This window comes from Xiphophorus hellerii, chromosome 6 (assembly GCF_003331165.1).
Source record: "Xiphophorus hellerii strain 12219 chromosome 6, Xiphophorus_hellerii-4.1, whole genome shotgun sequence".
NCBI lineage: Eukaryota > Metazoa > Chordata > Actinopteri > Cyprinodontiformes > Poeciliidae > Xiphophorus > Xiphophorus hellerii.
Window position 1 is genome coordinate 15,536,947 of NC_045677.1, and position 17,488 is coordinate 15,554,434.

The 17,488-nt window shown below is 38.8% G+C and overlaps 1 protein-coding gene across 1 annotated transcript in view; it reads left to right on the top strand.

Annotated features, from left to right (window-relative positions):
• arhgap21b (Rho GTPase activating protein 21b) overlaps positions 1-17,488 on the top strand; it is a 39,208-nt gene that overhangs the window by 9,125 nt on the left and 12,595 nt on the right. Inside the window, 9 exon segments of the mRNA XM_032566451.1 lie at positions 3,287-3,469; positions 3,584-3,605; positions 5,925-6,017; positions 6,264-6,342; positions 6,418-6,472; positions 11,425-12,982; positions 16,755-16,901; positions 17,082-17,184; positions 17,270-17,312. Of these exon segments, the coding sequence (XP_032422342.1) occupies positions 3,287-3,469; positions 3,584-3,605; positions 5,925-6,017; positions 6,264-6,342; positions 6,418-6,472; positions 11,425-12,982; positions 16,755-16,901; positions 17,082-17,184; positions 17,270-17,312 (2,283 nt within the window).

The window sequence follows — 17,488 nt, forward strand, 5'->3', positions numbered from 1 at the left end:
TTAAATGGCTGCATGTGGTGAGGAATTAGCTTGGAACATTAAGCATTTGACGGAGATTGTAAACTTCTGTAAAGTTCTTTTAAATGTACAGTACCGCAAACAGTTAACCCATCATTCCTTCATTATTGTTCAGGCAAGCTATGAAAACAGCCCAGTTTATTAACATGTAGTCCTTAAGACTTTACAATATATATTTAAAACAGGAGCTCTAATATCCTCTGTTTTAACCAAGGGGACATGTAATGTTTTTAAAAATTGTCAAACTAACAAAGATGTCTGATTGTCCAGTCTACCAGGTTGTTTTAACTTCAGCATTCATGCACTTAAAAAATGTCATACAGAGACGAAAAACGCATGTTCTAAATTTTCATGATTAAGTTACCACTACTAACCATGCTAATCCTGCTAAACATCATTGTAGGAGACTAAAGGAAGTTTAAATGTGTAACTCCTGTCATCATTTTACCTTTATTCTGTCCAGTGATTCCTCTGTTATACACGTCTCGGTGTTGTTGCCTCTGCTTTTAATATAAACATTTAACTACTAACGTGAGAAGCTAGAAAATGGTATTTTAAACTCTTGTTGTTCTACTTGTTGTAATTCCCAAAGAGAAATTGAAAGTCACAGCTTTACAAGAACTGGAGGTCTGTAATTGTTGCACTCTAATTCAAACATGAAAACTTGTTTTTAGAGAATCACCTAAAATTGAGAGTTTCGTCTGCAGTTTTTTCCTGGAAGTACAAAGAATGGATTCACTAGAAGGTGTGTTTATTGTGAAGTGGCACCGACCCTGACATAGAGCAGATCACTTTTCATTTTCAGCAGACATCCAGCTGAGGGACAAATGTTCTCCCGGCTGCCTCACCCAGCACAAATATCATTCTGGCATTCTAGTGATTCATGAATGACTGAGAGGCATTCACTTGTGGACAGGAAAGGAGAGGTGTGTCCTTTTGATGTTTGAGTTCCTTTTACTCCTTTCTGTAGCAAGTCAGCTTTTTCCTTTTTGTCAAATTTTCCTTTGACCTCTTCCCACGCCGTCTCAGCCTGCTCTTTCAGGTTTTCCCAGGGGACCAGTCAGTTCTCTAACTAAAGCCGTGGTACTTTATTTCGGTTAAACACAAGAGGAAACCACGGGAGAAATGCAGGTCTGGAATTTATTGACCTGGAATGTCACAACAGTATTAACTTTGCAAGTGGCAATGCTAACACCGCAAGGCATGTGTCTGCGAGGAGGCCCACTGCCCCTGTCTGTCCGCATCTAAAGATCAGAGGAGTGGAAATTACCCTCTGCACTCCCTTCTGAATTTGATCTAGTATTGTAGGACCTGCGTACCCTGGAGACGTGTTGGGCATCGATGCAGGCATTTCTGACATCCTGCTGATTTATAGCCCTCACCACAAGTACTACTTTAAGGATGAATTTCAGTGTTTGTCTACTGTCTTAAGGACACTCGGGGATCCAACAGGCACAAGCTTAAATCTGAAAGTGACAGAGTTGCTGAATAGACAAAGCTTGTTTATACACAGTAAAACCTGTTTTGCTAGTTGCATCAAAACACACAAATGTCAGCTGCACCTGCAGGTCTTTTTTCCCAGCCCACTTAGCAGAACAGTTGTTTCTTATTCAGAGGCATGCACATTTGAGCTCCTTCATATATACTTTATAGCAAAACTTGCCACTTCTGGTGTGCTTTGGGTTAAAGGGTTTGTTCCCTTTAACAAAAGTTTGCTGCTGAAAAGCAGAAATACTGCAAGATCTGAGTTAGGCTGCAATGAGCTTATTAAAACCTGCTTTGACACGGCACACACCTCCAGGCACAAACTATATTTGCATTAACTCAGTAAGTGTGAGAAGTAATGTTCTCTTTTTATTAAGTTTCTGCACGCAAACTGTTCCTTTTCAATGTGCTTGACTTAATCTCTACTTCCTGTTAGAGCTGGAACAGGTGGGAAACATATTTAGACTTATTTGCCTGAAACATGTTTGTACAGATTTTATATGTTCATAAGCAGGTAAACCTCTAGTAAAATCTTTGGTTGTGATCTACTCAGTTATTGCAGCATGTTGCACATTTTGGGGTTTGACATTTTACTCAAATATGTCAGCCACAGACAGAGATACAATTAATGCAAGCTCATCAAATTCCTCACATTGTGGGGAAAGGTCTGTCCCTCTGGGGTTGGGAGAAATGGTTGAAACTGGTTGGGGGTTGAGGAGGGAGTCTGCTTGTTTTTGGTTTAACATCTAAGATGTTCCTGCACATATACTGTTGCAGGGAAATTTGAGTAAATTTGTTTCTGCTGCTACACATATGAAACAACAAAGGTGTGAGGCTATAAATATACTGTAAACACAGGAGTGTGTGTCCTTAAAACCTGAAGGCTGGGAACTAACTGTAACATTACTCTTGTTGTTATTCCAAACTTACAATATATCCCGCTTAAAGATATATTCTACTGTAACATTTGCTCCACTAACAATTACACACTGACCATAAAAACACAACTGTGTATTTAAAGTTTGAATTTCATCTTTAGAGATCCACAAAACACTCACAAAAAAGCATTTTCTGCTCTGGGTGTTTGGTTTTGGTTACAAAAACTGATCTGGTCAGCTGGCATTAACTAAAGACAAAGGAGTGGACATCACTCCTTTGTGAGTGGAACAGGCAAGTGAAACACATGTCTGTTCCACTTGCATGTGTTTTAATTATTTTCTTCAATGTTTTGTGATCTTGTATACTCCTTTAATCTTTTTTTCTGCGGTCATTCATAATCAAGTATGAACATTTGATGGAGCAATTAAAATAAAAACAAAAAAATATACTGATTAAGAGGGGAAGGGAGGGAAAAAAACCCAAGATGAATATAATTGGATTTACCAAAAATAATTCTAAGAAGTTGCCTTATGGCTGATATGGTTCACCTGAAGCATGCTGTAGCTTGTTTTTTTTAGAGGATAGTTTCTATCTTGGTTAGATAACAACTACAACTTCAGCAAAGCAAATAGAAAAACTGACAATAGCATGTTCTATTGGTGTAAAAGTATTTAAACAGAAGGAGTTTGTTTGATTTCATTTTAAAAAATGTTGCTAGCAGCTTTAGCATGTAACAAATTAACAAGAAACAAGAAATATGTTTGTCCTGAAACTTCTTTATTTATGGTAGTTTTGTTATCAGCTTTTAATCTTTTTAAGAGCTCTTAATTACAGAATAAAGTTGCTTTAAAAGATCAGAAAGATTTTATGCTCAATAATTTCTATATCTTTCTTTTCTGTACAGAATGACTCTGCAGAGAGGCGAAGTTTGGCTGATTGTCCTGCAGTGCAGTACTCCACAGAAGAGGAGCCGTTCGCTTGGCCGAGGCCCAAAACCGTGCGCTTACGCCGCACATCCCTGGGGTTTGGGTTCACTTTGCGGCATTTCATCGTGTACCCACCAGAGTCGAGCCTGCACTGCTTCCCGGTAAATGTCGAGATTTTCTTTGATTTATTACTGTGAGTCAACAAAAATCCAGATGAACAAAATTATGTGGCCATAAGCACAACAGTCATGCTGAGTATCTTTGTGCGTTTACAGGAAGAAGATTGTGGGCGCAGAGGTAAGCAGAAAAACTCTTTAAACTTTCTGACCTGATTTACAACCAAGTCAGTGCATTGACTTCTAGTGACGCCACAACCATCCACTCTGTATCTGTTTCTGTGCTACAGTGGCCAACTTCACATTGTTTTAGTTTATTTTTATTTTGTAAGACATTAAAAAAAAATACTGAAAAAAGAGCAGGTCTGAATTTTCCATGAATTTTTTGTGTTTGACCATGTTTCATCATTTTTATCTTAATCTAACAAGTGAAGCATTAAACAGGCCCTTGTTAAAGTATTGCAACTTTTTAAAGAGCTATCATTTCTAAAATATTCTGTCACGCTGTTTATACAGCTTAGGAATTATTTCAGTAAGATGCTGGAGAAAGTAACAGAGGAACTAGAACGATCTAGGGGTGTGTGCAGTGTTACTCCTTCATCACGTGTTGCTGTGCACTGATGGTGATCTTGAAGTCAGTTGAAATTACTCGTTGTAATTCACAAGATGTCATGAAATACCACAAATAAAAAACTTTAGTATTAAGTGAAGTATACCATATACCTGATGGTGACGCACCACAGCAAGAGTTTGGATTTTCCCCATTCTAAGATACAAGTTGGTATGATTTTAATTTAAATTTGGGATAGAGACAGAGGATAGGATGGAAATTTCTGCTTTGAGCGCATGACTCATTTTTACACTGGAAATCTAAACGGTTCACTTGATGTCATGTTTGTTAGGCAGGCCTCACCAGTGACACAGTCATGAGTATTTTAGTTTATGTCCCTTTTCCTGGTAGATGTGTGTTTATATATTCGTGTCCTGTAACTGTAAAGTCTTTCATTTATGCAGATAGCATATTACAATTGACAGTTTCTTCCTTCTTTCACAATATCTTTTTTATTTTAACAATGTGGAAATGAGTTAAGCATTCTTTAGTCTGTTTAACATTTGCTTACTGGTAACTTCCTGATTTAACTTTTAACATAGCAAAATGTTGTATAAGTAGACAAGAATTATTTCCATGCTGAAAGGATACTTTCTACTCATTTTCTTTTCTTTAAAGGCAGGTATGTCTCATAAACTAATTACATCTTTACTGATAAGTCTTTTTGTCAGAGAAAGTTTTGTTTCTCTGGACAGCCGGACTTTTCGAGGGTGCAATTATACTTCTGTTTGGGTTTCAATGTGAAAAAATCCATAAACATAGATTTTTTTTTTTAGGTGGTTGCACCCGAGCTGTGAAGAAGACATCAGTGTTTCATTATTTATATTTTTTGAGAATGAAGAAATAACATAAGAAGTTTGTCTTTTTCTGAATTATTTCTTCTTCATGTGATTTGTAGTGGCAAAGAGTCTGTTCACACATTAGTTCAAGAATAGCTTCCTTGAAGAAATGGAGCTGCAGCTCCAAATCACACCACCAGAGGGGGTGTGTTTCTTCCAACTTTAGTTAATAGGACACTTTTCTGTTTATTATGTAATGGGAATTCCCATGATATGATTCTTTATGATTAATCTGTTGTGATTAAAGTGCCCAAAATAAGGTCACAAGTTTCTGTGGTTTGGAGCTTAAAAAGGCAGTGGGATCATTTGGTTCATCTTTAAGAGTCAAATAATGTGACTCTTTTAATAAGGTAACAGGTTTATAAGTTTGTTCTCCTCTTTATTTAAGTTATTGATGCTGTTGTATAAATTTTAAATGGCACATGCAGTCACAAACAATCATGTGATCTCATCCTCTAGTTCACGTCAGCTGGACTTAGCGAGGTAGTGTGTGCTGACTCACCACCAGAATGTTAACTACTGGGGAAGTATTTTAGCCACTCTCTGGCTGTGCCCACAGCTATTTCTCAGTTTACAAGGACAGAGTGGGAGGTGTGCAGCTGAGCACTCTGTCACTCTTCTTCCTTAGTTTCTTTTGCCCCACTCCTCCTTTATTTCTTTTCTCCTTTTATTTCCGTGACCAGGCAGCTGCTAGGAGACACAGGCAGCATGAGCAAACAGGTTTTTCTGTGTTTGGTCATTCTGATCTGCGTCCGTAAAAGCCCCACAGATTGACTCTATTAATGACTCATTGTCTGTCTTAGCAGTAGACAAGAATTATCCCGAACAAATACCCAGTGCACCATCTTATTTTAGGTAGTAGTTTTCAACTAAACTGTGTTTGTTTTTGTTTTATTTCTTGCACATGAGGCATTTTTTTTTACATTTTGTTTTTGGTTTGATTTTTCTATTTTTCTATGCTATAATATAAAATAATAGGCACATTTAAATCATAATTTGTCAACATTTTAAGAAACTGGAATAATTGATTTTCATTTTTGTGTTTCCACAGGGAGGCAGAGAAATAGGTTAGAACCAATGGACACTATTTTCGTGAAACAAGTCAAGGAAGGGGGTCCTGCTCATGAAGCTGGCCTTTGTACAGGTAATACTCAATCAGCATTAACTATTTTCAGATTGTTTTTAAAAGTTTGTACATTTCCAGTCAAAGGCAGAAAGACTGTAAGTAGAGGAGTATTTTCATTGTACTGTTGCTGATCTGCTAATCAGCCAGAAGGTGTATAGTTTCTGCTGATTTTTATTCTAATGATTTCCTGTTCATCTATTAAATGCTTTATTTACTTAGCACACTGCTTGCAAGCCTTTGGATGTGACCTTTGTTGTTGAATAGGTGATCGAATAGTGAAGGTGAATGGAGCCAGCATAATCGGAAAAGCTTATTCTGAGGTGATAACTTTGATCCAAGACAGGTAAGATCCAAGACATTTATTTTGGTTTATTTGGCGTAATTTTTCTGTTTAAAAACGCCCCTTTCCTTTTTTCAGTGGTGACGTTCTTGAGCTTTGTGTGATGCCAAAAGATGAGGACATACTGCAACTGGTGAGATTGAGTTTTTTATCATATTTTAAAAGACTATGAAGAAAAAACTGTTTTTTACATTTCTAATAACTTCTGGTCCATCCTGGAGCTGCTCTAGTTTTAAAGTGTTTATGTTGGGGTAGTAGTCATGAGATCCAGACATCCAGCCTGTCCCATCAGTACTCTCTATCTGGGCCTCCTAATCAGGCCATAAGAGACTTTCTGTCCTCCAGAACTGCAGCTGACACCAGTGCGGAAATGCCCTAAATTCACTGCTGGATGATGCATCACAAAAATACATTTGGATGACATTAATATGAGATAAAATGTACACTCCAGCTTTGTAGGTCTTAGGTTTTATGTTAAAGGATTTTATATATTTAATATAAATATATATCTGCAGAAAAGCACCAGAAATTTAGCAAGCTGCCTGACTTGGAAAATATGACTTGTCCAAACTTTCCTCCTTCATTTTTTTTTTTACCCTAGTTAATAAACTGCAGCATGTTGACAGATTTTTTGTTTTGTTTTATCAAATAAAAAAGGGGAAGGTCAAATTTTCTTAAAGAAACCAGGGATCAATTAGACCAGCATTTGATTTGCTTTAGACAGACCGAGAGTTTCGTGTCCCTCGTTGATCCGGACCTTCTGTGGCAGGCGTGAATACACTCAAGCAAACTTTGGTGCAGACCAAGCAATTGGACCGAGAGCCACTTTTTGAGGTGATCTTGGTCCACTTCTGAACAAACTACAGGAAATGTACGCCCTTTTGGTCTTCATGAGCCACAGTTTGCTGGGAAATATGGTAAAAATGAGCCCTTCAGTGTTGCTAGCTCTACTGCTGCATGTACTGATTAAACTGAAATCATACCTGGTTGATGATGCAACATGTTGTTGGTCAGAACACGAAGACCATCTTGTCTCCTTCAGCTTACTGCACACATTTGCAGACACCTGTTCCAAAATTAGAAATTCTAACGCAAAGCCAGTGTTGTATGAGCTGCTCTCAACATTCAAAATGTTATTGCAGTTGTAAAAATTGCAAGAACATTTTGTAGAAATGCAGTAAACAGGATTTCCAAACCTGATTTTTTTCTGGATCTGTGCTCTGTCCCGTCTCCGTCATTTCTGTCCAATGGGAGCAATTATTGTCACCTGCACAGGTTTGTTTACAAATTATAGTCCACTCGCAAGCGCATGTGCGAAAGCAAACTGCACCAAAAACTGCTACCTGGGAAAAAAAACAAAAAAACAACTCAGTTTTGAGTCTGGAGAGTCTATAACAAGCAAGCGGACTGTGATTAATATACCTTTACTTTTGCTAAGCAATATTGATTTACGTAAACATGTAGCAGTAATATAACGTAATTTTTTTAAGTAATTTATTTCTTTAAAACTGCCTTGCTGGCAGTAAACCTTATCTGTTGATATCATTTTGTGTTATGTTTTACTTTGACAGAAGTCTTTAAGCAGCGTTCTTAATGTTTTAAATTTCTAAGCTCATTTTTTTTTTTCCTGACACTTGGTTTCCCCAAGTGTCAGAGGGAAACCCTCTTACCTTAGCAGGCTTGAAATCTCATCATTAATCTTTTATGCATGCTGCAGGGAGCGGTAGGTAGCTACTATTGATTCTGCTAAATCAAGATGTTCTCATCTGTTCCATATCCAGAGTAAATCCATTGCAGATTCTTTTTGCACAGAAATCAATTTCTAAGAGCTCTTTATAGTCTGCTAGTGAGTTTTTGATTTGAACACTACAATAAAATTGGGAAGATATTTGCTCGACAGGTATTTGTCCCTGGAGATTTTTAAGATCTACATTGAATACTTATTACTAACTGAACACTCATCTACTTAGCACATGTAATGTGGTAATGATAAATATTTATTTGTGTATAAAGCACACATTCAATTATTTTCTATTCATTATTCTAAAATATTAGATATTGGAAATATTGTTACTTTATTTCATTCATTATCCAAATCTTTTACATTTAAATGATTGAATTCCTGAACACTAATTCCTAAGGGAAGTTGGCGGTTGTTTCTTTAAATAATCATTATACATTGTAATTTTATTTTGTTGTTGATCAATAAAATAAACAATAAAATTGCAAAACAATTATGATGCCATTAATTCAGGGAAAAAGCTATCCCAAACCAACAAACCTTGGAGTTCTTTTTGGTCAGCTATGGTTTTCACCTTGTAACTTTGTCTTTCATGTTGCTGAATCATGAACTCTGACCTTCACTCAGTTAAGCTGACATCTTCAGTGGTTTAGGTTTTGTTGTGATTCTTTCATAATCTCCTGAATGAGTCCATGAATTCTTGGAGTACATTTGGTTGATCATCCCCTCCTTTAAAGGTTTACCTCTGTTTCATGTTTTCTCTGTTTGTACTGTAAATAGTGGCTCTCCCCTTGGTTTGCTGGAGTCCCATAGCCTTAGAAATAGCTTTGTAACACTTTCTACACTAATAGATGTCAATAACTTTCTCATCTTTTCTTGAATTTCAAGATCTTGTCAGACGTGATCTTTTTGATTCTATAGATCTGGCAGTTATCAGTTGTGGGCTTGTCAAATTGAAGTCAGTTTTCCCAGTTAAAGTGAATCATGAATAGTAAATACATGATTTAATAAGATGATGCTCTTATATTTTCTTTCAGGATCAGGCTTTTGATAACTTTCCCCTTAATAAATGAAATAATATAAAAAACACAATTTATATTTACTCAGGTTGTGTTTGTTAGCTATTTGAATTTGTTTCACGATATGAAGCATTTAAGTGACAAAAAGCAAAAAAAAAGGGGAAATTTGCAAGGGTGCAAGTACTTTTTCACAGCACTGTATATGAAAATTTCATTTTTTATTTTTATTAAGTTAATTTTGTCCTCTGTCATATCGAGTTCACTGCTACTCCACCCTCTTCCCTGAGAGTCCTCCTCCTGGTTTGCTTCTTTTTCTGTCTGTAGTCCACTCTCCTACACTGTGTGATGTGATACCTCTCACCACATTGTTTCTCAGCCAATGAAAAACGGCAACACAAAAATATCTGTAGTGTACACAAGCAAACTATGATCTTTCTGCAAAAATCAGAGGATTATCGCAGATGCTAGCAGAGCGACACGACACTGTAGGCGGCAGCAAGCACTGAGAGCTTGGAGACAGACAGCAGTTGCTTAGCAAAGAGAGAGACTAGAACATTTATGGAGCAGAAAAGGGAGGGAATAGTTCGCTATATAGCAGAGGAAATAGTGAGCAGAGAAAACGGAGGGGAAAGCGTGAATGATGAGCTTAAACCAGAGGATGAAATCAGCTGACTGCTTTGTGTTTCAAACAGGTTGACGCTTAGTGAAAAGGAGGGAGGAGGAAGAAGTGGGAGGGGGAGCTGTACCATCACAGCTGAATGTATAATCAGCAGCTGCTGCTTCTGTCATGTGAGCAGTAGCAGGGAGGGAAAAAAAGAGAGAGAGGGCGACATAGACTGGAGACACCTTGTTCAGTTAGCGTAATATTCTGTTTGAAGATGGATGAAGCCATGGAGACCTAACAGCAGTATGGAAACCATGCTTCAGCTTCTGCCACCTCGACCAGGACAGAGTGTCACAGGCAGGTTGTAACGTGGCAACCCTTGATACATCTTTGCTTTCTCATCCTTGTGTGCCGCCGCTGCAACACCAGTGTATTTTTAGCATGTCAATCCCAGGCTTTGCTATGGCTGATTCATCTTCTATGCTCTTGGAACCAGTTATTTTTCTTACAATATGTGCTTTCTGCTCTACTGTCATCTTTTTCTCCCATGATTCCTCAATGCTCTCATGTTCGTTTGCTGTAATGGCAGCCTTTTTCTAAAGAAACAACTAATCTGGTAAGAAAAGGGTACAATTGGTACCTGCCACATGTCGTACCTACTGTATCATTTTGCATGTGTCATGCATGTCATCAGCATCGCAGGATTTCTTTCGAGTGGTTGTAAATTACTACCACACAGTTGTCTTGGATTTATGTTTGTGATCAAATATGTGCTAATGGCTCAAATGTTTAGACTGCAGACATGGCCGATGCACTGTGCCTGCGGTACCTGTTAGATTAAAAGCTCGAGTTGGCTGTGAAGCCTCGCCCTCTTCTTCATCTTTTTATGTCGGATGTCATCAGTTTCATAAAGGCTGCTGACCTCTGAACTGGTTACAGTCATACTTAAAAAGGGAGGAACTTAGCTTAGCACTGATTGCTGTGGCTCACACAGTTTTATTGTAAGGTTGTACTGTAACAGGGCCAAAGTCCTTATACCTTTCCTTAGTGCTTGTTGTAAGTATGTTGTGAGTAGCAAAAATAGATATTATTAACCTTTATATTTTAAGTTCCTACTTTGGATTTTTTTGCTAGGCTCGCCAAGGAAAGAGTTTAGACTTTGTACTAATCCATGATACGTAGGGAAGATAATTATAGCACATTCTGTATGAGACCTCGGCATCCTGCTGCTTGTAAGAGGCTAGTCTGTCAGTCTGAGGTATGTAACTGTGATCTACGCGTCTGTCCATTTTGTGATTGTATTTTGACTTTTTTTCCCCACCAAATATGATGTTGTTCATAGTATTTATAATTGAATGTATTTCTGTGTCTTTGCAAACAATGGGAGAGAATATCCTGACCAGTAATTTTTAAAAATGATGATAAATGACCAGCTGTTTAGAAATAAATGTTTTTTTTTCTTTAATATAAAGTGTGATATCCACTAGTATTACCAAGTCAATTCTAAATAAGGAGCAGATGAAGAGCTTTGACACTGCTCAGTTGTTTGAAACGCCTCCACTCACTCACTGAAGCAGGCACTGCCTACACATGCATCCAGTAACATTTTCAATATCACACTTGACTTGTCTTTAAGCATCTAGCACCACACTGTTTAATGTTGCACCCACTTGCTGTTTGTACGCCTCTCTTGTAACATGACTTTCTTGCTCTGTCTTCAGGCCTATTCCCAGGATGCCTACCTGCGTGGCTACAATAGCTACAGTGGAAATGCTAGTCACATCCCTGACCCACCAGTGGTATGCTATCCCAGAGTAGACTGTAAACCCACGGGCATGGCCCAGGCGACAGACTCATCGGGGCAGATCTGCCGGGGACCAGCAGCATCTCTTGATTATGGGTATCGTAAGGAAATCACCGTGCCCCCATCTCCTCCTCGCCAATATTCCAAAAGCCAAACAGCGGTGTGCATGCGCAACGACAGCGTTAGGACTGTGGTGGTTCCTCCCAACTCGGCACACATGGGACAGGTGGTTTCGGCACAGAGGGTTGATTTCATGGACCCTGCCTATGTTAGGGGAAGACCGGGGTCACTGGCCCAGTATCCTTTCCCTCGAAAGGTCGATGTCTATCCCAGTGGTCCGGGAATGGTTCCCTTTACAGGTCAAGCACCTAACTACCCAGGCAACCATCAGAACATTGATTGGCGCACTTACCAGACATACAGGGAGTACATTGACAACAAAGGTATCCATTCCCATGGTAGTCGGACAATTCAGGAGAGGTTGGACAATTTGCGAACTGCAGGTCAGCCCTCCTTTGCAACTGCTTCTCACATTCCCAGAGGAGACTGGGTTCCTAAAGGGATACGGCGCAGGAGTACCTCCCATGAACGTTCATACCACGGACCTCCACCCCATTTTCAGGTTGCACCACGCAGTGCTTCACAGGACCGGATGAGGAATCCAGAGAAAATAAGCAATCCAAGGAACTGGCCCCCTCGAAGTGTGTCCCAAGATGCCCTGGCTCTGAAAGCTCGATCTCATTCCATAGACTATGTTGAACCTGTTGAGTTGGCTCGGCCCAGTGAGAGGAGAGCAGGGTATTCAAGGGCAGACCAAGGTACAAGGCCCAGCCGGCAAGCGATGCCCAGAAATGCTGTGCCCTTCAGGCCTTCGGCTGGATACAGAGGCGGTATGAGAGGAGCACCAAACCCTTCTTTTTTCTCTAAAGGTCCAGATTCCCTTCAGACTCGCTCCTCACCAATGCTGTCTGCCATGCTTTTTGGGAAAAGCACTGAACATTCTTTTACCGACCAAAGAGTTTCAGTCCCATCACACCATCTAGGCCACACTAGCCAACCAGGTCAGAACAGGATGTGGTCAGAAACCATACAGATCTCTGAGGTAGGCAGAGACGCAACAGGAGTTGGAATCAGGTCTTCGTCATGCTCTGCTACAAAAGAGATTCCTCAGAGGCCTGGCATCCTCAAAACAGCCCACCAAGATTCTCAAAGTCAGGTAAATGGTCAAAGCCCCTCAGAACCTGCAGTGGTTTTGAGGGAGAAACCTCACGGTGGAAAGAACCCCAGCCCACTGCGGCACCCCTCCTACATCCTGGCTGTGAATGATGAAGGAACGGACTCTACGGCAGACGTGGCGGCTTGCTGGCTTCCAAATGATACACGGCGAGAGATACACATGCGGCGCCTTGAGGAGCAACGTCACAACTCCTGCTCCAGCAACCTGGACGAGACCCTGGACGCCATTCCATTCATCGGTAAGACAGTAATCAGTTTATTGCCTTGCTGACCATGTTGGCATGGCAACTGGGACTGTAGCTACACATAATAGAATGTCACTGTAAGCGCTATTATAAGAGTTTCAATAGACGTACGATGAACAACTTTAACAGTTGTTTTATTTGATGTGCTTAGGAGAGTCAGAGGTAAACTAGCCTCTATAGGGAGATGTTATTGATCAGGCTGAGACGTTCAGAGTGGGTTTGAGATGCTTTTGAATTAACCATGACAGAGTAAAGTGGTGTTTGTAATGTAGTGAAGTCCCCCCTGTTAATGCATTGTTTTCCTGGATGTTGTCTCTTGACAGTGAACTCATAGTGGTCAAACAGCAGAGTAATGGATGCTGCGATGATTAAATCGTTGGGATCTCAGAAACTGCTGTCAGAGTGTTTACAAAGTTGTAGGGGTTCAGAGCGCACATTCAAATATTGATAAAATTTTACTGGTTGTTTTTGTTTTACACTGTAAGCTTTCTCAATATATATAAAAAATATTAACCTCCATATTTGACTGGGTGTGAGCAAAGTATTACATTTAATTGCAATGATAAAAGAACATATAAATTAACATCTTTACACAAATGATCTTTCAAAATATATATTTCTGTTAATTGTTTCCTCCTACCCTTGTCTGTTATCCATTATGTATAATGAATATTTGTCTATCCTTCTGTTAGGCCAGAAAGGAGTCGTGTTGTAGTTTTGTCTTGTATTCAGCAGTAAGCCGGAGTCAGCCTCACTTCTCATACCATGTTTCATGCCTTTTAGCTTTCTCAGCGAGGGCTCGTCCATCGTACAGAACAAGCCCTGCAGCATCTCACACACATCATTGTAGGCCACACTTCTCTCTTAAAAACCAACTCTTACTACATGTCATATGTGGCGAAACCGTTGCCTGTCTTAAAGCACGTATTGAGCACCTTCATTTTCAACAGATATTTTACATAAACATTTCTTGTTTTGTGTTCCTCTTAAATTTTTCTGTAATTGTCAATCTGAAAAGTAAAAATACGCAGACTGGCTTTGTCAGCATAACCATCTGAAAATCTCTGGTGGGATTTGAAAAAGGTGGTCGTAACATGCTAACCCAAAAATGTAGATAAACAGGATGCCTCTGTTCATGGGGGGAGATTCCTCAGAAACCTTGTGCCAGAAACTGGTGTCTAGCTATGAATCAGCCTTGTTTCAGATTAACGGGGCTCTACTAAATGCTAAAGATGCTTGTCATGAAGTTGTTGAATCCGTTTGAGACTGCAGTATTAACCTAGCATTTTGTCTAATTTGGATAAAGGTTGTTAGGTCTGTTCTGCTGTTGGTTTGGTTTGGATCAAGTTGACTTTAGTTGGAAGTCCAGATTTGGACAAAGCAGACAGCAATGATGATTCTTTTTTGTTCTGCGTTTTATTTATTTAACCAGATGACTTATTTAGAACAAATGATCATTTACAATAACAACACTGTGTGGGATTTGTATCTCAGTTAAGGAGAATAGTGTTTTAAATGAGTAAAATTTCATGTCTCCATGACTGGTACTTAAAAATCAGTTAGTTAAATGAAATACTCTTTTTACTAAGAGTAAATTAAATACTCTTAGTTAAATGAGGTTAGTATCAGATTTTATGTGCATCATTTTCTTGAGTGAGCCTTGAATTATATTTCATATTTTTCTTTAAAAATGAAAAACTTAAATTAAAATCAGTTTTGAGGGAATTTTAATCATACTGTTACACCTACATTTTTTCAACACCCATTGCATTTTAGGTTTCCCTATCCTAAATATGAAAATCTTTCAAACCCCTGAATAGGGTATGATCTTTTCTGAATAAAAGCGATTGTTGCCTAAGATGAACATGGACAAAATTATGAAAAAACATGACAAAGGAGGATCTGAAGTGTTCTCTGAGATCGCCTTAGAAGCACAGTTTGCTTTTTAAAGTTAAAGGAACAGCAGCTATGCCTCCTGGACATGGCAGAAAAGGGTAAGCTGTCAATGACTTTCATCACATTCCTGAGGAGGCAGGTGGTCAAAAACTCTCAACTGACAACAAAAGACCTGCGGCAGTCTTGGAGGCAGCAACCACTGAAATTTCAGTCTCTGCTAAACTAAATGCCGAAGAGCTCCTTGTCTGTTGCAAAGATTTTCCCCTGTCGTGAAAACTGGTATAGAGAGGTGAGATCTTTCCAGGTTAACGCAGAAAACAGATCATAAGGGCCTGAGAGACATAAGTGATCTTGCATTTTGATTTACTGATGATTAAAAATATATATTCTTGCATTTTGATTACTGATTGATTATAAAAAATGTATTCTTGTATTTTGATTTATTAATGATTATAAAAATAAGGATATTTTGTACTTTGATTTACTGCTGACAAAAAAGCATCAGAAAAAACAACTCCTCTTTGCTCACAAATATATGGATAAGGCAAAGACATTTGAGAATTCTGTTCTGCTGTAATGAATCAAAATTTTAATTCTTTTGCTTAAGAATCAACAGTTTGTCTAAAGGACAAATAATACATTGAAAAGAACATTGTGGGCAGCAAAGCATGGCAGTGTTTGATTGAACCTTAAAGTCCATAAATGCTTCATTTCCGAAGCCCTGGAAGATATTAGATTGGTCATCATAGCCATCTGAAAATCTGTGGTGGGATTTGAAAAAAGTGGTTGCAACATGCTAACCCAAAAATATAAAATCAAACGGCATGCCTCTGTTCATGAGACTTGGGGAGAAATTCCTCAGGCACCTTGCCAAAAGCTGGTGTCCATCTATGAATCAGCCTTGTTTCAGCTAACGGGGTTCTACTAAATGCTAAAGATGCTTGTCATGAAGGGGTTGCAGAACCCAATTTGTAATTTTGGATGCAGCTGTATTCTCCCAGTCAGAAACAGTCTCACACACAATTGTTTACAAAGATTTTTCGCATGAGGAGAGATTGAAAAAATTATAAAATTCCTTTATCCCTAAACATTGGCATGGTCCTAAGATCCAGATTTTGCTTTCTGTTCTGTCAGTCCTAAAGTCTCTCTTCTTCTGTCTGGTTCATATTTTTTGGGATGATTTCATGGACTACCCAACATCTCTGTTAAGTCTTTAACTCTGAATCACACATACACTTTCCTGCCTGGTAGTTTATGACTGCAGTAAAACTTAACTTCTGTTCTGCAAAGGCTACTTTCTACTGAATCATGATTTAAGCACTGCATCATTGCACATTGCTATTAACTGCTCTAGGTCGCTTTCTTAGAAGAAAATACGAGGACTGTTACCCCCTAGAGTTTATCTATGATGGATATAAGTTTTAAAAATAGCCTTGGTAGAAGCCTTGTTAGAGAGATGGTGGCATCCTTATTTCTATGCCCAGTTTCAAAGTTGGGTTCAGGCAGGAACTAGGACAGTTGCTTTTAAATTTAGCTCCAAAAGCCCCTTGGCTACGGAGAACAGCTTTGTACTTTGAGCTGTTTCAGGCCTAAAGAGCCCAACAACAGTTGTCAATAGATATATTTAAAATTAATTAAAAAGTGCAGTATAGAGCTATCTGTTTTGCTGTTTTTCTCCTCCCTTGAGAAATTCCCTCAGAAAATTGCTAAAGTGACAATCTTTTCAGAATAATCCAGTGAGTCTCGGAGCCAGTGGCCTGTTATAATGCAGGCATATACAGTATATAGAAATGCATTGTACCTGAGAACAGAACGATTCAAAGTTAATTTGGTTCTCTATGCTCACACTGAATATTTTATTGATTCATAGATGAGCCAGTCAGCCCCAGTGTTGACCGAGAGGCTGCTCCTATCCCTCCCTCTGCTGTGATATCTGTTGCACCATCCATAGCGACAGCACCCTCCAGTCAAGGCTCACCATGTCCAACTATTCATCGACAGCTGTCACATGACCAAGGTAAATGGCATTGAGTTGGCTATTGCCATTATGGTTAATAGTATTTCTTCTTTTCTTCTGTAATATCACATCATTGTTTTGTCTTGATAGATGATATTGATCCTAGATTTAATAAAACTTTTTATGACATTTGGGTTGAAAAATAAACCGTAATTTCATATTTGTACCGTGTATGTTCAGAGTCTATGCGAAGTGCTGTGTTGGACTCAGACTCTGCTAGTAAAACAGAGCGATCAAAGTCTTATGACGAGGGTCTGGATAACTATCAAGAGGAGAGAAGAGGGTAAGTGCCTGCTGAGATTTGTTTCTTTGTCTTTGGCAATTCATATTCGTCTGACTTTGCCTTTTTCTTTACCACTGTGCAAAAGATCTACAAGCAAGCATATGGCCAGTTTCAGAGGCCTGAGAAAGGTAAGGAGCTAAAGAACCATTTGATGCATGTCTCAAAGTTATGAACTTTAATGCACTCCATTGTATTTCAAAAAGCCGTAATTTTCTAATATTAAATCTTTGTTGTGCTTACTTGGTTAACAATTCTTTTAGGTTTGGATAAGTCTATTTCTATCTGCAAATCTTTGTTGTATGTC